The sequence below is a fragment of the Heliangelus exortis genome, chromosome 29 (genome assembly GCF_036169615.1).
Source record: "Heliangelus exortis chromosome 29, bHelExo1.hap1, whole genome shotgun sequence".
NCBI lineage: Eukaryota > Metazoa > Chordata > Aves > Apodiformes > Trochilidae > Heliangelus > Heliangelus exortis.
In genome coordinates this window covers 2,334,626-2,359,775 of record NC_092450.1, presented here as the reverse complement: position 1 = coordinate 2,359,775, position 25,150 = coordinate 2,334,626, and the positions used below count along the sequence as shown (strand labels likewise).

The following is a 25,150-nucleotide window of genomic DNA, read 5'->3' as shown; positions in this document are numbered from 1 at the left end:
CTTGACTGCACCAGGAGGGCTTGAACTTCCTAGCCCAACAGTCAGTGTAGTTGATACAGATGAAAAAAATGAACTAGCAGTGACTGGAAAAGGATTTCTCCTGTCACTGGTAAGACTTTGTTAGAGTTTTCCCCAAATTGAATGATACTATGAAACACTGTGAAATTTTTGATTAAGGCTGGGACCACAAAGGGGGATGTCAGAAGTGATTCACTCCTTGCTTGACACTGGTTTTCAGATGTGTGTTTGGAATGTCAATCTTTAATTTGCAGATCACAACACTGCTGTGCAGGGGGGGTACAGGGACCAGGGTTTGCTCAGGAGGAGCTGGTGGCTGAGGAATGGAGCTGGAGAGCTGGGATGCCAGGGGCTGCTGCAGATCCTGGTTGAATCCCAGGCATTAGGCAGTGTCTGGAGTTGAGCAGTGATGTCCCTCTGTCCTGTGGGTTTCCCCCCTTTGTTGTTTAACCCTAAAAGTGCTCAGGGAATAATCAGTGCAGTGCCAGCCTGCTCCAGCTCACATCAGAAACAGCACTGAGGAGCTGGCTTTGTTGGGAGCTAATCTGTACATGGCAGGCTGATAAAGGAGATAAATCCTCAAATTTAACAATGCTGGGCAGAAGAGTTTCTTCCTTTTCTGTTTCCATCAATATTTATCTGACAGGAGTGTGTTTTCAAGCTGGGAATCTGCAGATGGAAGGGCTGGGGCTCACCTGGCACTTCCCTACACACTCAAGACTTTTTTTGTGTGCTTCCAAATTCATCACATTGCCCTTTTTTTTACCTTGTCTCAGACAAGGACAAGACCCTTGTCTTCCTGCAGATCTTGGAGGTATCAGTGACACAAAAAATAGATGCTGAGAGCAGTGAAGAACAAGACTTCAGGTGTAAAGCAGGCTGTAGGATCCTAGGTGCCACCTTTTTGGCTACTCCTTGCCACCTTGGTGAGTGACTCCTCCCAAACCAAACTTTTTATTCCTTTTCACACATTGCTGCTGGTGGCCATGCACATCACTGGGTGCTGCCCACTCCTCTGCAGCAGTGCTGGAGGTGTCAGAAACATTGCCCCTGGGCTTCTACACCCTGCTGCAGGAAGGGTTGTGCTTATTCAACTTGCTCATCAGGGTGGGGTGTTGAGTCAGTCAGAGCCTTGAGCTGCTCCCAGCCAGGGATTAGCCCAGAGACCATTTCCAGTCACTTCTAGTTCATTTTTTTGATCTGTATCAACTACACTGACTGTTGGGCTAGGCAGCCCAAGCCCTCCTGGTGCAGTCAAGCTCTGTTCCTCCCCAAACACAGCAGCATCAGGACAGAAAAGTGCTGCAGCTTGGCTGGGACCACCCAATGCCTTAGGGCTCTTACTGGAAGGGTATTTCTTGGGCCTCTCCTGGAGAGGTAAATGGCCCAGAGACCATTTCCAGTCACTTCTAGTTCATTTTTTGATCTGTATCAACTACACTGACTGTTGGGCTAGGAAGTTCAAGCCCTCCTGGTGCAGTCAAGCTCTGTTCCTCCCCAAACACAGCAGCATCAGGACAGAAAGTGCTGCAGCTTGGCTGCAGGAGTTTGAGCCACGTTGGGAGCACCCAGTGCCTTAGGGCTCTTACTGGAAGGGTGTTTCTTGGGCCTCTCCTGGAGAGGTAAATGGCCCAGAGACCATTTCCAGTCACTTCTAGTTCATTTTTTGATCTGTATCAACTACACTGACTGTTGGGATAGGAAGCCCAAGCCCTCCTGGTGCAGTCAAGCTCTGTTCCTCCCCAAACACAGCAGCAGGAGGACAGAAAAGTGCTGCAGCTTGGCTGGGACCACCCAGTGCCTTAGGGCTCTTACTGAAAGGGTGTTTCTTGGGCCTCTCCTGGAGAGGTAAATGGCCCAGAGACCATTTCCAGTCACTTCTAGTTCATTTTTTGATCTGTGTCAACTACACTGACTGTTGGGCTAGGAAGTTCAAGCCCTCCTGGTGCAGTCAAGCTCTGTTCCTCCCCAAACACAGGAGGACAGCAAAGTGCTGCAGCTTGGCAGCAGGAGTTTGAGCCACTTTGGGACCACCCAATGCCTTCAGGCTCTTACTGGAAGGGTATTTCTTGGGCCTCTCCTGGAGAGGTGCTGATCATTTTGGCACTCATTGTGTTGCTTAGAATTAGGCTTTTTTTTTCTTTTTTCCTTTGGTTTTTCTGTCTCTAAACTGGCAGAATAAGAGACAGGTCCACAGTCTGCTCCCATCCCCAGCTCCTTTTTTTGGCTCTCATCCCTGAGTACCTCCCTTGGCCAGCCTGAGTGCAGGATACGTGTCCTCAGGCATGGGCTTGAGATGTGGGATGTTGCTGATAATCCCTAGGAGGAGCTAATCCTTCCATCAGATGAGGGAAGGGCTCTGCAGAGAAGCCTGGGAAATGTCTGTTGGGAACTGGAAGCTCAGAATGTGAATCAATATTTTTGCCTGAGGATGGGAAGAACATGGAAACCCTGAAGAAAACAACTTGGCTGTTGGTGCTGGTTCATTGGTTGTGTTGCTTGGGAGTGCACTTACAGTTTTTAATAATAAATGAGAGAAGATAGTGATGGAATGTCTTGGGGAAGCTTTTCCCTGGTTTGGATTTAGTGATGGATGAAAGGCCAGAGCCTGCCCAGTTTTTCTGGGACTTTTTTTGGAATATGGGGGACTTCCCTGGGGTTGAGTCATGATTACTGCCAGTGCTCAGCTTCTCCACTGCCATGAGAGCCCCTGGTGGTCTGCAGGCTCCTGGTTTCATCAGCAGGTCTGGTGGAGCTGAAGCTTTGACCCACTCCAAGAGTCTGAGCTATCCTAAAGACTTGGACTTCCAGACCCCATGTACCCAAAACATGGAGAAAAGAGCTCAGGCTGGAGCATCAGTGCAGTCCTGGTGGGATGAACACTCCTTGGGATCCCATCCTGCCTGCCCAGCCAGCCCTGGAGGAAAGATGCATCCAGGAGGAGCTGGTGCAAGAGGTCTGGATGCTGGAGATGTCAGTTTGGGCTGTCCTGCTCATTTCCCCCATTGCTCATCTCAGAGCCTTTTTAGGGTACACCCTTCTTCAGTGGGATAAGATGAGCCTGGGTTTTTCCTGCTCAGTTGATGGATTTATCCTTCCCAGCATCTCTGCAGGAAGCAGAGGGGTGGTCACCCTCTCTCCTCTGGAACCCCCAAGCTGGAGACAACACTTAGAGAAGAGATTTCCTCCTTCAAGACCCTTTGTGGAGAAAAAAATAAATAACCCTCTTTCAAAAGAGCTTCTGAGTCATGGGTACCCCCCCTCCTGAACCGTGGGTGCCTTGGGAGGAGGTGTCATGTGAAGCCTCAGTTTTGCCAAACCTCTGGAAAGCAGGGGGAAAAAAACCATTCAGCTCCTGCACCCACTTCACCCCCCCAGGGTGCCACCTTCTCCTTGCAGGGGGAAAAAAACCCATTCATCTCCTGCACCCATTTCACCTCCCCAGGGTGCCACCTTCTCCTTGCATGAAGATCTTTGCCCCCAGAATCAAGAGATGAGCCCATGGAGGCTGCTCCTGTCCTTGCTCCCTCCCTGGGAGAAACGTTTGGGTTTTTTTTTTTGGGTTTTGGGGTTTTTTTTATAGTAGAAACGTATAGCAAAGTTCCTCAAACAGGCACCAAGCAGAAGCTGAATGCATTGTTGGAAATTCCTCTTCCCTGGGTGAGTCAGGTTCTGCTCATGTGGAAACTGTTAGTCCAGCATCACCATAGCCTGATTTTAGTTGTTCATGAAGCTGGGGGGAATCATGGCAGAGAAGATTTTAATCATGCTTTTCAGAGGGTGTGTGACAAGGCTGGGGGCTGGCCAGGCACCTATGGAGATAAAACAGACCTTTTTTTTTTTTTTGGGGGGGGGGGGGATGTCTTTTTTACAACCATGTGAACCTCCCCACTCCCTTTGTGTGCACCAGGGGGAAACCCAGCTAGAGAGAGATGGAAGAAAGGAAATTTAACCCTGGGAAGGAGGAGGAGGAGTGTGTCTGAAAGCAAAACCAAAGGGCTGCAAGGATGAAGAGTGGGGGTGAGGAGTGCCAGGGGTGTGAAAATCCAGACTGTGCTGGCACCTGCAGGAATGTCACTGGCAGGAGGGACAAAGCCAAGGTGTCCTTGGGAGCTGCAGGAATTGCCAAATCCAGGGGGATTTGTATTTCAGACCTAAGGCAGAAGCAGTTGAGGAGCTGGGTGTTTTCAGCTTAGTTTTTTGCCTTCCTTTCCTCTGCCCAAAAGGTGTTTCCAGCTTTGTGTTTATCAGGCAGTTTCACTTCATGGGGTTGGCCTGCTTCAACCCAAGCTTATGTGCATACTCATTTACAAACCTTTTTAAAAGGCTGTTTGGACTCTGTTTGCACAGGTCTTGACTTAAAATGCAAATGCAGTTTTGCAAGTCTGGTCTCCTCTCCCTCTCCCCTCCCCTTTGCCCCCAGACTGCTCAGACAGGAGCTTGCAGCTCAACATCAAACTGCAGAAGCTGCCTGCAAGCTTTACAGGTGGTCAGGAACTTGTTGGAATTATTGAGGAAAAAAATACTAAAAAACCTCCTTAAAGACCTCAGCCTTTCATGCTCCTCTGGGGTTGCCTGAGGGGAACTGAGGTCCTTTGGTTCCTTGTGCCCCAGAGCTGCTCCTTTGGTCTCCAGTCTCATAGTGACTTCTGAATCCTTATTTTCAAGTCCTGTGTGGAAACCCCATGGCTGTGGTGCAGAATTCTCAACTAGAAACTGGGAATGCCAAAGTTGTGGCTATTTTAGGAGCCTTTTTAATGAATTTATCATCTTCCTTATCCTTCCTTAGAGTGTTCCTGGATCCCAGCCTCTAGAGAACTTGGGAATTTCTGCTGCAAATACTCTTGAATCCCATCCCACCAAGCCCTGTGGAGCACCAAGACCTGTCAATGGAGTTATTAACACGTAAGCTGCCTGGGAAGAGGTTGATTTTTGTGATCTTGACAAAGGCCTAGTTGGTAGTAACGGGGTTGGTAATGGTATAAAAAAGTATTTTTGAAAAAAGGATGGTAGCAGATGATGCTTGGAAACAGTTTGGAGGAGATTGTTTGCTTGAGGTTTTCTGCTGCATTGTTTTTCTGAAAATGGTATTAAACTGAGCTGTGTTTACATGAAGCAGCCCTGCAGGCAGTCATGCAGTGAGCATGTTCAAAACTGTTTCTTCCTGGGTATTTTTAATACACTTGCAAATTCTGTGATTCAAATCACCAGTGGCCTGCTCAAAATCACTTTGCACAAGTACCTGTAACCACTGGCCCACTTTCTGGAGAAACTGAGCAACCTAAATCCCCCTGATCTGGGGAGCAAGACTTTTAAAATTCTTTGTTTCTTTAAGCTGTTTTTCTTCAGGAAGTCTTGAACTGGGTAAATGAAAACAAATGAAAGAAACTCTCCTGTGCTGCACGATGATTTAGGGTTGAACCTCTTGAAAACCCAAGAGCATGTGGTGTTCCAGAGTTCTGGTACTGGTTAGAAAAGCATTTCCAGCACCATTGCACTTGCTCAGTACCTTGAGGAGGTGCAAGCAAGTGGAGAAAGCACTGATCAGCTAAATCACTGCTACAGCTCCAACTCTGCAGACCCCTTTGTGTGCTTGTAGCCTTTGAATGTTTTGCATTTTTCAAAGTGAAACACTTAGAAACAAAAAAAGGTTCTGTGGATGAGGAGCTGGGCTTAAATTTGGTGGCTGGCAATGGGGTATTGGTGTCATGGTGGGGTAGGGATGCTTCACCTGGGCAGGGAAGTCCTTTGTAGGCTAAAAGGAAAAGTTAATGTGGAGATTACACCTTCCTGGTGTCACTGCTGGGAGTTGGTAGGGCTGTCATCCTCAAATATTCATCACAATCAAGTTTACATCTAGGTTAAATATTTTTTTCTACAGGTTGTCTGCCTTGTGCTCTTTGGCATTTAGATTCACTACAATCTGCTAAGATCCACTGAACTGTAATTTTAGGGGGAAGATACTGTAATTTTGAGGGGAAAATACTGTAATTTTGGGGGGAAGATAAACTCTTGAAAGAGTTTTTAAAGAGATTAAAAAAAAAAGAATTTTAAAAAGAGATTAAAGCTGCTCAGGGCTAGAGTGGTTTTGGTCTTGCTCTGTGTCCAGCTTCACATGCTGCCTTTTGTTCAGAACTTCCAAATATTTTATCAAAAGGTTCAGTGGTGGCAGAGTGGCCAAAGTAAAAGAAAAAATGAGAGTTGGCTTAATAAAAAACTACTGCTTCATGAAACTACAGTGCTTTAAACTCAACTTAGAGGCTTTGACTCAAGAGCCTGGCTGGGACCGCTGGGTAACGTGGGATGCTGGAACGAGTAACAAATATCTGTCTTCTCTTTTCCTCTTGGGCAGTCTTCAGCCTGGTCTGGCAGAACATTCTCAGGGAGATGGCCAGGAAGCTGAGGAGCTCTTGCATAAAAAGCAAAGGCTGAACATGGTTTCCTCATCTTGGGATGGAACGTGTGTGGCAGCTCGGACTCGCCCCGTGCTGAGCTGTAAGAAGCGACGACTTGTTCGACCCAGCAGCATTATGCCCCTTTCCAAAAAGGTCAGTGCTGGGGGTTTGGGACAGTCTTGAGCTAAAGTTCCACACCCAAAAGCCTGGTGAGCTCCTGATGGGTGTTGGTCCAGTGGGATTTTGAGCTCCTGATGGGATTTTGTGCTTTGCATGAAAAGATCTCTCCGGTCGGGGAATGTTTGTGGTTCTTAAGAGGGGAAAAGTGATGGGGGAGGGAGAAGAGGACAGGGAGGCTTCAAAGTCTGCTGAAGAAAAGCAGAAATGAAGGAGAAGCTTTTAATTTGTTGGGAGACTGATTAATTGTCACTGGAGAGGGGAGAAAACCCACTCTGATGTGGGTTTTCTTGGCTAAAACCAAGCAGCCTGAGGTGAACTTAAGGCCAGGTAGTTCAAGGTAGTTCCAGTTCTTAGGGAGGACTGAAAAGTCAAGTAGCAGGAAATCTTAGCTCCAAGCACAGGAATTAACACAGCCCCAGGAACTTGCTGCTACTTGCTCAAAGAAAAATTACAATTGTGTGACCAGGCATATGTGGGATGTTTTGCAGAAGGGCTGCCAAGGTGATCGTGTTCACTTCTGCTGCTGATGTTTGGAAATCACTGAACACTCTGACTCTGTTCTTGGCTTTGTTTTTTTGGTTTTTTTTTTAACTTATCCTATACTCCACTCCCCATAGCCTTTCCTTGCCCCTTTGCAGAACTTATTTCAGTGGAAATATAATTTATTCCCTGGATGAGGGATGTGTGCCTTGTTCTTTTTAATTCCTCTTAGGAATGCCATAAACTTTCAGTTGGAGGATAGCTAGAAAGGGAGGGAATAAGGACATTTTTTTTGTGCATGCAGCTCTCAGATGGCAAAAATCCACTTACCTTTGAGCCTGAGTGTATCAATTCAAGCTTGACCACAAAGTTTTGGGGCTTTTCATTTAATTTTGAGGCATTTCATTGGGGCACATCCCGTGATTCAAGAAAAAACTGAGTGATGGTTAAGTCATGGTCCAGAAATACCACTGACCACACTCTCCCATCTAACACAAAGAGGTCATGAGTTGCTGTGTCCAGAAATGATGACTTCAGAGTTCACTGTTTCAGTAGAGCTCATCCATAACTGTGCCTGCTGTTCTACAGAACCTGAATACATCATCACTTGAAAGTTTTAAGAGATGGCCCATGGGAAAAAAAAGCAGCTTCAAGGCTTGGATGTGTCTGTAGCCCGTTGGGTCAGCTCCCCACATCACTCCAGCAGCTCTCCCTCAAGTGGGAAAGTTGATGTGAGAATTCCTAATGCAGTCATGAGGCTGATTTTGCACATAGGACCTATTTTTTTGCCTCCTGGACTTTTGGTGGTGTTTTCCTCTCCATTTGGTGCACCCATTTTTTGGAAACGTCTGCCAAGAAGTGGGTGCAGCTCTCCAGAGTGTCAGGATTACACCTCCTGGGTCTTGCCATCCTGTTTATAAAGCCCTATGGGGTGTTAATTCTCAGCAGTGGTACAACACTGCTGATTCATCTTCTGATCCATAACAACCCCCAGATCCTCTGGGCAGAATTCCTGCTCACTGACCTCTTCCTCCCACTGGTCTCTGAAGCATCCACTTGTTACATTTACCCTCAGTAAATTCCATTTTATTCATTTTAGATCATTTCCAGCTCTTTCCTTCAAGGTACTTGCAAGCCTTCTTAGTTCTTGGGTTATTTGCTAAGGCTTGAGGATGTTATCTCTTCCATCACTCAGGTCATTAATGGAAATGATTGGAATAACACTTCCTTCTGCAGGATCCAGTTGGAAACATCCTACCATTTTGATGGGGGATCCTCAGTTGCTGTCTCTGTATGGGATTTACATCCAGTTCTGCATCTGTTTACCTGCAGTGCTTTCATAAAAATGAACCACATCAAGTGTATCTAAAGTCTATAACTCTGTGAATTCAATATCTGGCCTGGTTTAGGAAAAGAGGTTGAAAATCACCCTTTTTTACCCTGTGTCAGCTCTTGACATGGAGCAATGGCTCTTTGACCCATCAGAACTCCAAAAGGCTTTTTTTCCCCTCTCTGACAACTGGATTGTGCTGCCTCTTGGTTTTTTTTATAAATGGGGTTCCAACCTAGATAAAATGAAATGCTTTGAGTCAATTTTAGTTTCTGTTGAACACAGTTGTGTTTATGCCAAGTGAAAGCATCTTTTTATGAGGCCAGAGAAAGCAAGCAGGTTTTATACAGGGTATAAATAAAAATAATCAGCCTTTGGGATGTTTTTCACAAGCTGTCAAAGCCTGAAGTGAGCCTTTTGAGCACAGTGACCTCTGATCTATTGAAAGTCCTCTCTCTCTCTCCCTTTCCCAGGTCCATAGGAACAGCCTGGCACGATGTAGCTGTGATGTGAACCCTTCCTGTGCCCTCTGTGGCACTCGGAGCTCAACAACTCTGGAGATCCAGTATGATGCCCCCTTGCTGGAACGTCTCTCCCAGCTGGATTCCTGTATCCATCCTGTCCTGTCATTCCCAGATGGTAAGCACAGCACCCATGGAGCTGCCAGGGGGGGTTATTATCAACCCCAGAGGCTCAGCTGGGTTACCAGGGGTGCTTGGAGATGCTGCAGAGCCTGCTTCTCCTGCCTGATGATGTCCCTGCTCCTGGCAGGGGGTTGGAAATAGATAATCCTAAAATTCTAAAATGGCTGAGGTTGGAAGAGTCCTTAGAGATCATCTCCAAGCTGTCATGGGCAGGGACACCTCTCATCCAGCCCAGGTTGCTCAAAGTCTCATCCAACCTGGCCCTGAACACCTCAAGGAAGCTATGACTTCCATGGAAAACCTGTTCCAGAGTCTCAGCACCCTCCTGAATTCCTTCTTGAGATCCAGGCTGAACCTCTTCTCCTCCAGTTTCATTTCCCCTTGTCCTGTTGTTGGACAAGTCTTAGGAAAAGTCCCTCTCCATGCTCTTTAAGGTCCCTTCCAACCCAAACCATCTGATCCTGGGCTTCCAGAGAAATGCAGATCTGCTTGGCTACTGCCAGCTTTTTCATCCTAAGTATTTTTAGGATGCATTGTTATTTTAATTAAAAAAAAAAAAAATTATTATTATTATTATTATTATTAGGGGTCAGAAAAGCATTTCACCTGGAGTTTGCTCTGCTCTGAGCCTCTGTGTTTTGGGAGCATGACCTGGAGCTCCTCTTGGAAACCCAGCAGTGCCTGGGAGTCTGTCCTGGGCCCTGGGTCTCTGGATGGTGTCTCTGTGGCTGTGAAACCACTTGAGAAATAATTTGCTGTATAAAATTACTTGGGAATTGGTTTAAGACACAGGAAATTTTTTTTTTTTGCCCTTGTAAGGAATTGAAAATGATCTCCCATGGTTCAGAGGGTGCAGCAAGAAGGGGTCTTCCCACTGGGACACTCCTTTCCCTGAGCTACAGTACCAGGGTTAATCATCATTAAGAGGAATAACTATTCCTGACCTTTACTGAGGGGTATTCACAGATTTTGAGTGTAGGGACTTTTCCCAAAGGAAAAACAGTAATTTCCAGAGTCTTTTTGCTCCCTAAACTGCCAAATGAAATGCAAACCTGTTCTTTGACAAAAAAACTGTTGTCTTCCATGAGATTGATGTCCACTGCCATCTTTTTTTCTCTGATCCCAAAACACAGGCCCACAAATGATAAAAGTCTGGTTGTTTTATCAGGTGGAAAATCCATCTCAGTGATTCCTTCCCATGGTAGGAGTGCCTGGTTACTGGAGGTGTAAACCACCCCTACTGGGAATACTGGGAGGAAGGTGTGCATCCTGCTGGTGTGAAGTGGATGGTCCTGGTTCAAACACTGGGGTTTAACCCAGTGTGTGGTGTTTGGGTTGAAATTCCAGCTTTGCACAAACTTCCTTTGACAGGAGGAAATTCATGGAGTGTCTGGGAGCAATTAATCTGGCATCTTTGACTAGCAACTATATTTAAAACAGACAAAAATAGCAAATTGGTGCTATTTTTAAAAACCAAATCCCCACCTCCTCCTAAGACACATCTCTGGCGTGGAATTCAAGGGAATTGAAGCAGAAATTTATTTCCTGGTTTCACAGCACTCTGTCTGGAGTGTTAAATCTAATATCCTAGGAAGCTGTGTCCTGTTGCAGCGTGGCCAGCAGGCACATTATTTCATCCCATATTTCATTTTCTTAGGGTTAGCTCACATGCTAAAAAACCCTTTCTGGATTAAAAACTTTTTTTAAAGCTACACAGTGTTAAATCTTAAAACAACCCTACAGAAATACCCACATTCCCCCTCCCTACCTCAGATTAAAGTTGATAATAGGTTTGCTAAGGTTGCTTTTTGGGGGTAAAGATGCTTTTCTAGCCAAACATAAAACCCAGGGAGTGTGCTCAGGTGGGGGAATTGTTCTGCCTGATATTTTTGGGCTGCATGGAGGTGTCTCCCAGCCCCTGAGCACTGACCCAGGTTGCTCTCAGTGCTCTCACATCATCATTTTGGGGGCTCAGCTGGGGAGGCAGTGACAGTGAGGACTTTGTGGAGAAGCTGCTGGTGTTTGGGAGATGGAGCTGTGAGCATGTGCTGACTTTCACTTTGAGCCTTGGCTCTCTGGGGCTTCTCCCTGGCAGCCAAGGATCTCTGGTGTTGTTTGCCAAGGGCAAAATTGCCAGGCACCAGGGGAGGAAAAAAAATATTTATTCTTCTGGCAAGCAGGGAGCAGGCATTGAGGCTTTTAACCCCTTGCACTTGGGCTTCCTTGGTTCCTTTACATTTAAAAAAAAAATATTTAATTTTTTTCTTTTTTTTTTTTTTTTCCTGGTTCATCTGCTGCCTCACTGGGAATGTTCAGATGATGTAATAACCTTGGAGGGGAGGGTGAGCACCAGGCTCTCAGGCTCAGTCCTGTTGCCATCTGCTGGTCCCTGGGAGGTCTGCACTGCTCAGCTTAGGAGGAGGAGGAGGAGGGGGGAGGAAGAACAGTGAGGATGTCACTTGCTGCACAGCCTCTGGTGCAACCAGTGCTGTCAACAAGACACTACCAAGCCAGCAAAGAACTCATTTTCTGCTGACAACATTTTATCTTGCATTTTTCCCCTCTCCTGTGGACCTCTCCCCTCCTTCCACGGATGTGGGGGCTGCTGGGATGGGATCAGTTTACATGAAAAAACAAACAAAAAAAAATTAACAGAGAAGAGGATGCTTTCCCACTCATCTCAGTGGTTTTGCAGCCTTGTTGGTAATATCCTTAAAGGACTGGGATGTCCCCTCCCTGTTCTTTGGGACACGGCCCCTCCACATGTGGTGGCTGAAGAGCTGTCCCAGCCCTTCCTTAGCCAAGGGATGGGTTCAAACCAGACCTGGAACCATCAAGTTACTGGAAATGCAGCTGTCCTGGCTTTTTCCTAAGGTCATGTTCCCCCTATTAATAACAGCCAACTCCAGCCTGTGTCCTGCCAGCTCCTGTTTGCCTGCCTGGATCTGCTGGGGCTTTCCAGGCCTTGGAATTGTTGCAGAAATTTAGGATGGGTTCAGAAAGCAACTGTCAAGACTACTGCCAGAGCTTGGATTAATCCAGCTCACCTCTGAGATGATCTGGATGCAGTTCCTGAATCCCACCCCAGCTCCTGAATGTTTCCACATCTCCTCTGCAGAGCTTTTTCCTTCTCTGGGGTCTGGGAAGGTTCAGCTCTGCTCAGGGTTGCTTCAGAGTCCTTGGGAAAATGTCATGTAAGCTTGAGGGGTGTGGGCAGAGAGATGTTTGTGCTCCTGATGCTCATCTCAGTGCTTGTAACTCCTGGTTGTGGCAGCATGTCCTGCTGGTGATGGTCTGTACTGGTCTGTACTGGGGGAGGAGAGCATATGGGGGACATGTCCAACCACAAATGCTGGTGGTCAACAGTCTTATGGGTGTAGTTGGAGGAGACAAATTCACACCTCAGTGGCTCTCTTGATAACCCTAAAGATGCTTTTCCAAACCAGGATTTTAGCCCTGAGTCATAACAAAAGAGAACTGGGTCTTGGAGGAGACTTAGGGAGCAGTTTTGGGTGATCAGATCTGAAGCTGTGTTTGTGGGACTCCTGATGCTGGAGTGGTTTGTTCCTCCAGTGAATGGTTTTTCTCATTGACCTCAGCCCTCTCAGCACAAGAAATACACAGAATAATCTCCTGAGCTGTCTCCTGGTTGAGGGCAGGGAGTGCACAAGGATGTGGGAGAAACAAAGTTGGAGAAATGTGGGCAAAAGCAGCATCTGCCCCATTTCAGAGCAGGACAGCACAGGATGAAACAAGCACAGGGACTCTGGGTTTCCCTGATGCTCAGAAACTTCAGGCTCCAAACCCATCAGTCACCCAGATAATTCCCCTGGGATGCTCCTGGATCCAGCTGCTCTTTGGGTTCCCCCCCACAGCTTCTCCTGTGGCTGGTGATTGAGGTGCCCCAGCAGGCAGGTGAACATCACACAGCACTTGGTTGGCTTTTGGCTTGACCTGAAAGGGAGGTTTTAAGCTGAATTTCCCTCTCCCAGCCCATCCCTCTGTAGATCTGATGTGCTGAGGTATCTCCAGAGTCTTGGAAGTCAGATCTGAGAGAGCAGAGTTGAGTGGGGAGGTACAGGAGGTGCCTTCAGTGATGGTTTTTCTGACAAGGATTTCATTCCCCTGCCACCCTGGCTATCCCTGGGCTGGGAATACTGTACAAACCTTCTTTGGATTAGAAAGGTTGGGTCCTAACTTTGCAGGAACTCCTGGAAAGTGTGGAAGGCTTCGGGGAGCCTGGATTTGACAGCCCTGGCTTTATCCAGGGTTCTTCTTCCCGGGAGGAGTTGCTGGGGCTGGAGTTTCCTGATTCTCTCATTTTTACTCATGGTTTTGTGTCCTTCTTGCAGATGTGCCGACCAGCCTGCACTTCCAGAGCATGTTGAAGTCTCAGTGGCAGAACAAACCCTACGAGAAAATCAAACCTCCCAAAAAGCTCTCACTCAAGCACAGAGCCCCCCTGCCTGCCAGCAGCCTGGCTGACCCTGCTCGCAAGGACCGCCACAAGCTGGTCAACTCCTTCTTCACTGCAGCCAGTAAGTGTCCTCCCTGCCTCCACCACCTCCAGGAACACTGCCTGATCTTTTCTCCAACAGCTCTGCAACCTGGCAGGAGAGAGGAGAAGGAGGAGGAGGAGGAGGAGGATCCCCTAAAAATTCAGGGGTTGAGGCCAGGGCTGGAGGTGAAGCGTGTGCAGGGGGTGAAGTTCAGGTTGGGCTCAGCTCCCAGGGACTTTTTTTGTTTTTTTGCTCAATCTCAGCCTGTGCTCCTGGGCACTCTGCCAGCTCTCAACACATCTCTCCAGCCCCCCGAGGGTGTTGAAACCCCCCCATTTTTCCCTTGACCTGTCTGGATTTACAGAGCTGCTCGACTCTGCCCGCCTCTCCCGTTGCCGAGAGAATAAAAATAAAAAAAAGAGGTGAAACCTGGCATTTCATAGCTCTTCCTCTGTTCCCCTCCTCAGAGCGCTCACATCAAAAAACCCAACCAGACAAGGCACACAGGCCACCTTTAGACGATTTTATGGCCGTGTCCAAGGCTGAGAGAGCTCCAGAGCACTCTCTTGTCCAACCTCCTGCCTGGGACAAAAAGCGATTGCGAGACAGCTCATCAGAGAGGAGTGAAGGTAGGGCCTGGGGGGGAGCTTGGGCTTTGCTGCACATCCAGCCTCTCTCCACCTCCTTGTCACCACCACAGCAAATCCCTGGTGTGCTTTTAACTGCTTCTTCCTCCCCCCCCGACCCTCCCAGGGCCTCTCTCAAGCTGGCAGCCACCATCAGAAGGTGCTTCCCTTTCACGCTGAGTTCCTCCTCAGCCCTGGCAGTTTCTGGGGCACGTGGTCCATTTCTCTCCACCACTTGGTTGGTGGGTTGGGGCTTTTGCCTCTTGTTTATTGGGGTTTTTTGTTTGTCTGTTAATGGCATTCTTCCCTTTTCTCCCACCCTCCCTTGTGTAGTGTTGAAGCATCACACGGATGTTGGTGGCCCAAGCTACTTGGCAGCAGCTGCAACCCCCCCACCTCACAGCCCCATAGCCAGACAACTCTCCACCTCCTCAGAAGGTTCTGCTCCTGCCAGCACGAGTTCCCAGGGCACCTCCAGCACAGCTGTAAGTACCCAGGTGCCTTTCTGGAGAGGTGTCTGAGCTCAGCTCCATCACAGGGTCTCATCTTTGGAGCACTTCACCTCGAGAGTGCTTCCTGGTGCTCTTCACCCCTTGGTTCAGCTGATGGTTGGGTTGTGGATCCCTTTTTTTTCACTCCTGGCTTTGGGGCTGTTGGGTTTCCTGGATTGACTTTGGTTTGCAGAGCCAGGCAGCTGCAATTCCAGGTTCTCTGTCAGCTCAGCCACTGCTGGTTGCAGTCTCCATTCCTTCTCAGAAGTCCCCTGGATTTGCTCAGCCTCTGGAGTTTTGTTTTTCTGGAGCTGTCTGGGGCTGGCAGGAAGAGGAGCAGGAGAGCTGAGCACCAGCAGTGTTCTTACAGTGCTGTTTCCATGGAAATGGCTTCCCTGTGGTGGCCTTGGTGACCCTGGGCTGTCAGTGGGGTTGGAGCTGAGTCACAGGGCAGTGGGACAAGGGTGGTGGCAGCCACCTTGATTGTCACCTGCACACAAGCTTCAGCATTTGCTGAGCTCTGAGGCACACTCAGCCTCCCAACGTGCAACAGGATGACAAAATTTGGGACCTTCATGAAGCACCAGCAGTGAGCAGGACCATAACTCCCTCCCAGGGTGCTCTCTGACCATGCAGCTCCTCTGCCAGATGTCATCCATCCTCCCAGCACCTGACCCACCTTAAGAGAAAGCCCTCAAAGGACTGAATTCTGAACTCTTCAGTGGCTCAGGGGAGAACCTGCCCTCTGTCTGACCCACTCCAGTTCACAGTTTGTGCCCCAGAGATGTGACCAAGGGACAGCAGAACACATTTCCTTGAAGTGGTGACATCAGGGTGGGTAAGAGGCACCTGGCAGAGCTGAGGACACTTCATGGCCCTGCTCCCAGTTCGTTGCTCTGGTGCTCTCAGGTCCTTCAGGAGGTTCCTTGACTGCAGAATTTTCTGCTGCATCATAAGCTGTGACATCAGTGAAGAGATGTCACTGAAGAGCCAACAAGCACTGGGGACTTTGGCACTGGAAGTTCTAAGTGTTCTGAAGGATGGTTCAGCAGCTCTAGCACCTCAAGATGATTTCTCCTTCTGCTTTGCATGCATATTTTGCTCTCCTCTTGCTGCTTTTTCTGCTGCTTTTTCACAAGCTCATTCAGAAAAGCAAAACCAAGTGGCTTCACTTCAGCAGCCAAATGCTGCAGGAGCTCTGTGGACATTGGGAAGAGGTCAAGGAGCTCAAGGAGCTGCATCAAGGATCGAGCATCCCAGCCTGGAAAAAGTCTGGGTCAGGCCTCCCTCTCAGCAGTGACACACTGGGATTTCCTTGCTGCCATGGGAATAATTCCCCATCCACTCCATCCTCATCCAGCTCCAGACAAGTCCCAGGGTTTGACCGTGGCAGGTCCCAGGCAGTTGGGTTCCTGAGACCAAAAGAGAGGAAAACCATGGTAAATGGGAGGTGACTCTGTTAGAGAGACACATTTGTGTATCAAGCTGATCCATGAGGATTCAGGGCACTGTCACAGGTTTAGGGGAGGGTTTTTTTGGTTAGACAGATGGTGGGAGAGCACCCAGTGAAGTGTGGAGCTTATTTCTGTCTTGGAAAATCCACCCCAGACAAAAGCGTGGCACAGATGGAAGCTGGGAGGCTCCAAGTGCAGCTCTCATAACCCCAGATGAACTCCTGGCTGACTGCTTCACATTCCTCCTCTGGCTCAGTGTCACAAGTGGTGGAGCCACAGCCCTGCAGGGACAGGAGCAAGGGGGCTGTTCCCAAACAGAATGGTTCCTCCTCCTCTCCTCGTGGTCTCAGGACTCTTCTTTCCCTTGGCAGGAGGGAGGTGGGTTCTAGGGGAGATTTTGCTTCTTGCTGGCTCAGTTTCTTAGCTGGATTGCATCTCCTGACCCCCCCTGACTGGTGCCAGTGGTGGTTGGAGCTCTGCAGCCTTTGCTCCCCTTCCCTGCAGGACCACCACATCTTGGGTGGTACCTTGAAAGGTTTTGGGTTGGGAAGAGCTTCCACCAAGGTGAGCTCCATCCTGATGCAAATTCCTCTTAGTTCTGGACACCATCTGTCCCACATCCTATTTTTTTCCATCACTGACTTAACATGACAAAACCTGCAGCCCTTTCTGACCTGTTTGTTGGTTTGTTTTTTTTTTTTTTTTTTGGCTTTGTTCTGCAGCCAAGGAGGAGGAGAGGTGAAAGTTCATTTGATATTAACAACATTGTCATCCCCATGTCTGTTGCTGCCACGACACGTGTGGAAAAACTGCAGTACAAAGAGATCCTCACCCCCAGGTATGTGCCTGCTCCCCACCTCCAGGAGTGGGGTCCTGGGTCACATCCCAGGCTCTCTTCCCCTCCAAATATTTTGCAGAAATTCAGCCTGGCCTTAGGGTTGCAGTGCTGGTGAGGAGCAGGGCTTTCCTCTTCCTTGGAAATAGGGGAAAATTCAGAAAACTTGATTCTGTCATTGATGGAGACTTCCTGAGTTAGGAAATGTGTTATCTGAGTGTCTCTTCTGCCATGTGTCCTGCTCAGCTCTCTTTGTACAACCTGGAGTCATCCCTGATGTCCCCTGTCCTGCTTCAAAGCAGGACAGACAAATTTGGGAAGTGTTCCCCATTTTTTTTCAGGATGTGGTTTAGTGGCCATGATCTTGTTGGGTCAGCAGCTGGATTTGATTGATCTTGGAGCTCTTTCCCAACCTTAATGATTCTATGGAGCCTCTGAGCACACGAAACCAAAGGTCCTGGTGCTTTCCCAGCTCTGCACGTGTCCAGGCTGGGTGCTGGGTGCCTGGGCTGGGTTAATTCTGCAGTTCAGTTGCTTTGGGTTGCTCTGGCCAGGAGAAGCAGTGCCAAGCTGGGCTGTGGTAGGAACCAGAAATTTCCTCTGCCCCAGCTGAGCATGAGGAGGGGAACCCTCAGCCCTTGGATTAGCACCAGGGGTGAGATCAGTCCCTGGTTTTTTGCTTGGGGGGAGTTTGCCCACTTGTGCTGCAGCTTCTTTGTCCAAACTTCCTGGTTTCCAGTCTTGTTTTTCCCCTCTATATTCTCCAGGTTTCCCATCTTACCTCTTCCCTCCTCCTGGTCCTTCTTGCTCTTCCTGGCCCCATTTTGGAGCAGGAGAGGGAAGGAGTCTCCAGGAGCTGCCAGAGAGCACCAGGAATGGGCAGGAGGGAAGGGACAGAGGAGGAGGAGGAGGATGCTGGTGGCCTCCTTCTCCATTCCTGACCCTCCCAAGGTGGAAGGGAATCTCCTGCCAGGCTTCTGACTCTCTCCCTCTGGTCTTGTCTTGCAGCTGGCGTGAAGTGGATATCAGTGCTCTGAAAGCCAACCCTGAGGAAGACAACGAGGAGGTAGGAAAGGGTTTTGTTCCCAGGGGAGGTGGGATGGGGTTGAGTCCCCAGGGGAGGTGGGATGGGGTTGGCAGCAGTGCCCATGGAGGCTGCTGGAAGGGAGGGGACACAGGGAGCTCCCTGGGGAGGTGCAGAATCTCTTCCTTGGTTGCAACCAAATGGTAGAATGGGCCTTGCAGAACCCAGGCTGGTGTTGGCTCTCTTTCAGGAAAGGCATGAGGAGGCAGGAGTTGGATTAACTGGCTGGGTACAGCTGAACCTGAGGTCTGATTGCTGTCAGGAGACCTCTCTGGGCAGCAATCTTTCCTCTGGAATAGCCTAATCAAGAAATCATGAGCAGTCGTGCTGCTCTAGTTATTATTTTAACTAAACTGATAATGATGGTGTTTCTTCAAACCTCTGTGTGAGCTCTTTCACTCTGGGATAAGAACTTTCTGTTTTTTTCATTTTTTAATCCCTTCCTAAGCAATGCAGACTCTGTTTTTAACAAGGTGCTTTGGCACTCACTGGGAGCATCTCCCTCCTTCCAGATCCAAACCTTCATTTCAGTTCCTGCTCTAGCTAATGCTGGGAAAAAAACCCCAAACACCTGCCTGTAGATGAGTGTTTCAGAGAAGAAAGCTCTGACCAAACCTTCTTCCCTTCTTCCCAGATTGAGGATTTGTCTGATTCAGCCTTTGCTGCTCGCCATGGGAAGTGTGAAGAGATGGAGCGAGCCCGGTGGCTTTGGAGCACCAGCATGCCCCCCCAGAGGAGGGGCAGCAGGTACAGCCCCCCAACCCTGCCCCAGCCCCCCCAGCACGACCCCCCAGCCCTGCCACAGCCCCCCCAGCACAGCCCTGGCACTGGCAGGGGCTGCCCCAACCCTGGGATGCAAAGAGTTGGGGGGCTCTGTTGGCCAACGTGGTGTCCCCAGCAGCTCAGGGGAGGAGGTTGTGGAGGCTTTGTTAGATTGTCTGATCCATAAAAAAGGTTCCAAGCTCGTGTTGGTTTTGGAAAATTTGGTCAGCACTCACAAGAGCAGCTGGAGGAGCCCATGGGGTGTGTTCTGCTTGGGTCAGGGTGAGGTTACACACCAGGGGGGTTGTGGGCAACCCCCTCTTGCACCACCTGTTTGGATGCTGTTGAATCAAACACTTCTGGTGCTGTAGGAGAGTGGAAGCTGCTGTGGCAGCTCAGGAGTCTGGAGAAAGGAGGGCTGAGCTTCAGGACATCTTCACACAGGACCAGGGATCAGGCTTTCACATCTCTGCTTGGTTGCTCCAGCAGAGCCATTTCCCTGCTCAGTTTTGTGCCTGTGCTTCCCTTCCTCCGACCACTCCCTTCCCTTTCTGCAGAGTCCAGATGGGAATCTCCTCCTAAACCCAGGGAAGAAGAGATTCACTCTTCCCCATTTCATTTCTGGTGCTTTCTTTGGTTTTGAACCACTCTGCTGCTCTTGGGCAGAAACCTGAACTGCAGCTCCAGGCAAAGCTCTGCCCCATTGTCTGTCTGGTTGTAGTTTCAGTTCAGCCCCATCAGGTGTGCACCATCCTGCCAGGCTGTACCTGCAGCAACTCTGGAAATGCAAGGGTGGGGTTTGACAAACTCCATTTGTGCTGCTGCTGCTTTCCTGCTGCTGGTTTGCAAACTTTTTCAGCCAGTTTCTCCCATCTGATCACCTTTCACCAGAACTTTTTTTTCTCTCAAGACCCTCTTGTAAGGATTTTGGTGAAGGATGTTGGACTGAGGTCCTGGGAGGTGCAGGCAGACTTCATCTCATAGGGATGCTGGTTGGGAAAGGATTTCCAGAGATCTCTGGTCCAGCTTAGCCATGGCTCATGAGCATTCCAAGGATGGAGATGCCTCCAGAGCTGGTCCCAGCAGGGAGAGCTGGGGATGTGAGTCCCTGGCTGGGATCCCTCAGGGCTTGGTTGCTGTGATCCTTGCTCCTTGCTCCTTGCCTGTGGAGAAAGCTGAGCCAGGGATAAGCAGCAAACACTGGGGACAAACCCCTCCCTCTCCCTGAAATGTCCTTCTCTTTGTCATCTGCTCCAGCAGATCTCTTGAGCATCTTCTTGTCTTCCTGCCTCCTGTGCATAACAGAACTGTTTGGGTTTTTTTTCCTAAATTGCATCTTGACTCAGCACATTGGCTCTGGGGGGCTTCCTGCAGGTGGAGCTTGTTCCTCAGGCTACTTGGGGCTGGGTTTGTGTGTTCTGAGGAACACTTGGGCCAACGTAGAGTTTGGAATCTGATCCAGTGCCTGAGTGCCAGTGCAGTTCCTGAAGAGCTGCACAGAGGTGTGGAGACTCCAGTTGGGGTTTGGGTGTTTCATCTGGAAATCTGTGTAGGTGCTGAAACTTTCTTAAGTCTTCTGAAGTCCTGGGGCTTTGCTGTGCTCCTCCTACCCCCAACTCGCTGCATTTCCATCATTACTGATTCCCTGCACTTGGTTCCTGAGCTGCCTGGTGTGGCAAAACACTTGGAAAACCCCAGTTTCCAAGTGTCAGATTTCATAGAATGGCTTTTCCCATCGTGGTATCCGTGCAGGGCTCCCAGCACAGGAGGTGTGTGGGACCCAGAACCTCAGGAGAGCAGTGTTGGGGTTGTCCCAAAAGAGTGGAGAAGGGACAGAGAGGAGCCTGGAGGAGCTCAGGGCTGTGGCATTCCCTGCCTGTGTGTGCCAGAATCCTGCTGCCTTCACCCAGCATCCTGGGGCTGCTCCTGAGGGATTCAGGGGTGGGTGGGAGCTCAGCTGGGGCTGCAGCCAGGCTCTCAAAACTTTTCTTTTTGTTCCCCAAGGTCTTACAGATCGACAGACGGACGGACGACCCCCCAGCTGGGGAACCCCTCCACCCCCCAACCCGCATCCCCTGAGGTGGGAAACTGCCACTCCCACCCAGAGCTGTCCCACACCCACTCACCGCGCAGCCCCATCAGCCCAGAACTGCTCTCAGCACCCCTCACCCCTCTCTCCCGGGACTCCATGAGGCTCCTGTCCAGTGAGGACACCCGGTGCTCCACACCCGAGGCTGGCCTGGATGAGCAGGTGGGTGCCTGGGTGAGAAAATGGGTGCCTGGATGAGTAGGTGGGTGCCTGGGTGATCAGTAGGTGGGTGCCTGGGTGAGAAAATGGGTGCCTGGATGAGTAGGTGGGTGCCTGGATGAGTAAGTGGGTGCCTGGATGAGCAGGTGAGTGGCTGGATGATCAATAGGTGGGTGCCTCGATGATCAATAGGTGGGTGCCTGAATCAATAGGTGGGTGCCTGGATGAGTAGGTGGGTGCCTGGATGAGCAAATGGGTGCCTGGATGATCAGTAGGTGGGTGCCTGGATCAATAGGTGGGTGCCTGGATGAGCAGGTGGGTGCCTGGGTGAGAAAATGGGTGCCTGGATCAATAGGTGGGTGCCTGGATCAGCAGGTAAGTGCCTGGATGAGCAGTAAGTGGGTGCCTGGATGAGTAGGTGGGTGCCTGGATCAATAGGTGGGTGCCTGGATGAGTAGGTGGGTGCCTGGATGAGGAGGTGGGTGCCTGGATGATCAATAGGTGGGTGCCTGGATGAGGAGGTGGGTGCCTGAATGATCAATAGGTGGGTGCCTGGATCAATAGGTGGGTGTCTGGATGATCAATAGGTGGGTGCCTGGATCAATAGGTGGGTGCCTGGATGATCAATAGGTGGGTGCCTGGATCAATAGGTGGGTGCCTGGATCAATAGGTGGGTGCCTGGCTGAGCAGGTGGGTGCTGCTTCCCCTTGGGGACATTGCCCTCTGGTTCTGATCCTGGCGGGAAGGGTCCCGAGTGCTGCCTCGGGGGGGGATTGATGGGAAAGCTGCAGTTCAGACCTGGCTTTTCTCTCCTCCTGGTTGGGGGGAGGCAGCTTGGAACCCTGCAGGGCAGAATCCTTCCCAAAGCTGGGCTGGGGAGAGCTCCAGCAGCTCGGGGGGAGGTTTGGGGGGAGGTTCGGGGGCTGCCGTGTCCTCCCTAAAGCAGCGAGGGGAAAAAATCGAGTCAGCCACGGAGAGGGAGGGAGCAGCCAAAGCTTTTCCAGAGGGTTTTCCATAGCTTGCTCTCTCTCCCCTTCAGGCTGTGCAGCCCTGGGAGCGCCGAACCTTCCCTCTCTCCTACGACCCCAGGACAGAGTGCGAGGACCAATCCGACCCCCAGGAGCGGTTGTCGCGCTGCACCCGCCGCACCTCGGGCAGCAAATCCCGGGAGAGCGATGGCACTTCTGCTTCCCCCAACCTGGGCAGCCTCAAGAGCCGAACCCCCCTGGCCACCCCCTCCTCTTCCTCCTCCTCCTCCTCCTCCTGCTCCTCCTCTTCCTCCTCTTCCTCCTCCTCCTCCTCCTCCTCTTCCTCCGCAGCAGTTCAGCGGCCAGCGCACAGATAGAGACATCCGGGAAGACCTGAGCAAAAACCAACACACAGAACTAACTCTTGGCATTAAAGCTTCCAAAATCTGCGTTTGATATTCAAACATCCTGCCGGGAATTTTCACAGTTTTTAGTGAATTTAAGGAGTTTAGAAACTGTTTTTTTTTGTTTTCTTTTTTTTTTTTTTTTTTCCTTTTTTTTTTTCTTTCTTTCTTTTTTTTTTTTTTTCTTTCTCCATGTTTCCTTGTCACACGAATGAGAGCCCCCAGATTCCTCCCAGTGGAGTTGAAGCCTCGGGAGGGGAGCAGCCCACCAGACCCCCCCTCCACCCTTCCCCTCTTTCCTCCCTTCCCTTCTTAGCTGTATAAAACTAGAGCACAGGATTTAGCTGACTAGCAGACTTTGGGGATAGTTTTTTTTCTCAAGCAAAAGGGTGTTCTTTTCTCTTAACCCATTACCCCCTCCCCTCCCTGAAAGGTTTTAGTGGAGTGAAATTAGTGGTGAAAAAGTGATGTCTTGGGATTGCAACCTTCCCTGCAGAGAACCCACCCTGCACTTCACCCTCCTGCCCTTTTCTCCTCTAGGTTGGAGTTCCAGGTATCCCAAGGGTGGGGATGGGGGACTCTGAGCCCCCCCATCTCCCCCCTGCCCCCTCCTCCTTCTCCTCCTCCCCTGGCAGGAGGTGGGAGAGGGAAGGAGCAGAATCCCCCTCCAGGGCAGGAGGGGATTTTGGGAGCCCCTCAGGGGGGGTTTCTGCTGGGCTGAAGGTGCAGGGATGGGGGGGAGAATCCCAAACCAGGTGTGGTTGGATGCTTGGAGCAGAAATCCCTAAGGAAACCCCCTGGGATGATGGGGAGCAGGGGGGGGGGGGGGCTGGAGCTGGGACCCTGCAGCCCCTCACCCTCCTCAGGGCTGGGGAAGGGGCAGCTCTGGGTTTGGGCTCAGCAAAGGGGAAAGGAGAAGGGGAAGGGGGGGAGGTGTGGGGGGGGTCTCAGGGGGGTTGGGAGGGGAAGGGGGGGGGGGTTGGAGCTCCCTCACTGCTGCTTCGCTCCACTCCCACCCGCGGTCCCAGAACCGGGGGCGGTTCTGGTTCGTTTCCCGTGGGTCCCATGTGCCACCTCCTCACAGGTTATTTTATTTTCAACCCGAGTTCGCTGTTGGTCCAACCCCCCCCTTCCCCTCCCCTTTCCACCCTCCCCCCCCCCCCAATCCCATCCCCTCCCCCGGCTCCTCCTCCCGGTCCCGCCCGGTCCCTCCCGCACCCGCAGTGACTCCAGGATCCCGCACACCGTTCCCATCCTTAACGCTTTCTGATCCCCACGGTGTGGCTATCGGTCCCTGTCCTGTTGCTAGCATTGTGCCTGTCTTATGTATAATCACATCAAAAAAAAAAAAAAAAAAAGAAAAAAAAAAAATAACACAAAAAAACCCACAAAAAAAAAAAAAAAAGAAAAAAAAAAAAAAAAAAGAAAAAAAAAACCAACCCACAACGGACATAATTTTTTTTTTTTTTTCCATTTTGTAATCGTAAAGAAATAGTAGCTAAACTGCTTAATGGTTGGGGTTTTCACAATTTTCAACATTATCTAATGTTTGTTTTTTTTTTTTTTTTGGTTCTGTTCTAGTTTGAAAGATTTGTCATCGTTTCTTTAAAAAAAAAAAAAGAAAACAAAAAAAAAAAAAATCCCACAACGCTACCATATCCCTCTGCATAAGTGCTTTTCTATTTATAAGGTTGAAAATTCTGAATAACCCTTTTAGCATTATAAAAAAAATAAAAAACCCACACACAAAAAAAAAAACACAAAAAAAAAAACCCAACAAAACCACCTTGTATTTTGTAAATATTTTCTTTTCCTGCTTTGAGCTGTGTAATGTCCTTGTTATATAGAAATGCTTTTCTTCCGAGAAGCTGATCTTTGTTAATGTCTTGATTCTGTTGGCAAAGCACAAATGTGCTTATAAAAAAAAAAAAAAATAAAAATAAAAAAATTAAAAAAAAAAAAACCTGGAAAAAAAAGGATTAAAAAAAAAAAAAAAAAATTAAAACAGAATATTCCATGGAACTGCAGTTTGTGAACCCTGAGCAGGGGAAAGGGGCAGAGCTGCTGCTTCCCTCCCACCCAACCTTTCAATCGGGTCTTTTTTCTTTTTTTTTTTTTCTTTTTTTTCCCCTTTCTGAGGTTATTTCTCAGCAGATTTTGTCAGGGGGGGGTTTCTGCAGGACCCGGGTTGGGGATGGAGGAGGGTGAGGGGTTCACTGGATATTTTATTTTTTTTTTGGGGGGGGGTAAAAGTGTTGCTGCCAGGGGCACCTCTGCCCATTGCCCTCCTTGGGGGGGGGGGGGATTTTCTGTGGAAAATGAAGGAGGGGGGCACAGGGGGGGCTTCCTTGGGTGCTCTTTTATTTCCTAGGAGAATTTATATATTTTTTTTTTTTGTTACCTGAGTGGGTGGGAAGCAGGAAGGTGCCAGGTGATGAGGAGGGGGCAACCTGGGCATGGAGGGGTTTGTTATAATTAATTAATGAGGGGGGGGGGAAATCCAAGGTGCAAAGCAGCAGCAGCTGGAAAAAAAAAATTATTATTATTATTTAATACTCTACTCTGAAGCCTGGGGAAGGTGTGGAGCAAAGGGTTGGGGGTGTTGGGGTTTCACCCGATCCCAGCTCCCTCCCCCCCCCAAATTCCAGGTAAAAAAGGGCCCGTTTGTTGTAGTAAGGATTTTTATTTCCAAATTCACTTTTACGGCACCAGTGGAACCCAGTTGTTCACGA

General features: G+C 49.6%; 1 protein-coding gene and 1 long non-coding RNA gene across 3 annotated transcripts in view; one reads left to right on the top strand and one right to left on the bottom strand.

Annotated features, from left to right (window-relative positions):
• KANSL1 (KAT8 regulatory NSL complex subunit 1) overlaps positions 1-24,381 on the top strand; it is an 83,886-nt gene extending 59,505 nt beyond the window's left edge. The window contains exons 4-14 of one of the 2 annotated variants that reach the window (XM_071728545.1): positions 4,808-4,923; positions 6,371-6,566; positions 8,877-9,042; positions 13,400-13,585; positions 14,014-14,175; positions 14,506-14,657; positions 16,840-16,955; positions 17,961-18,018; positions 18,671-18,783; positions 20,803-21,049; positions 22,086-24,381. In XM_071728545.1, coding sequence (XP_071584646.1) covers positions 4,808-4,923; positions 6,371-6,566; positions 8,877-9,042; positions 13,400-13,585; positions 14,014-14,175; positions 14,506-14,657; positions 16,840-16,955; positions 17,961-18,018; positions 18,671-18,783; positions 20,803-21,049; positions 22,086-22,391 — 1,818 coding nt within the window. In that variant the 3' untranslated portion in view covers positions 22,392-24,381. The remainder of the gene's footprint in view (positions 1-4,807; positions 4,924-6,370; positions 6,567-8,876; positions 9,043-13,399; positions 13,586-14,013; positions 14,176-14,505; positions 14,658-16,839; positions 16,956-17,960; positions 18,019-18,670; positions 18,784-20,802; positions 21,050-22,085) is intronic. The other variant, XM_071728547.1, reaches the window with a different exon arrangement.
• LOC139788548 (uncharacterized) lies at positions 13,415-16,209 on the bottom strand. Its single transcript, XR_011722877.1, has 2 exons — positions 14,735-16,209; positions 13,415-13,654 (listed from the first exon to the last, which is right to left on the bottom strand). It is a non-coding gene; the product is annotated as an uncharacterized lncRNA (long non-coding RNA).
• Positions 24,382-25,150: the final 769 nt, after the last annotated feature.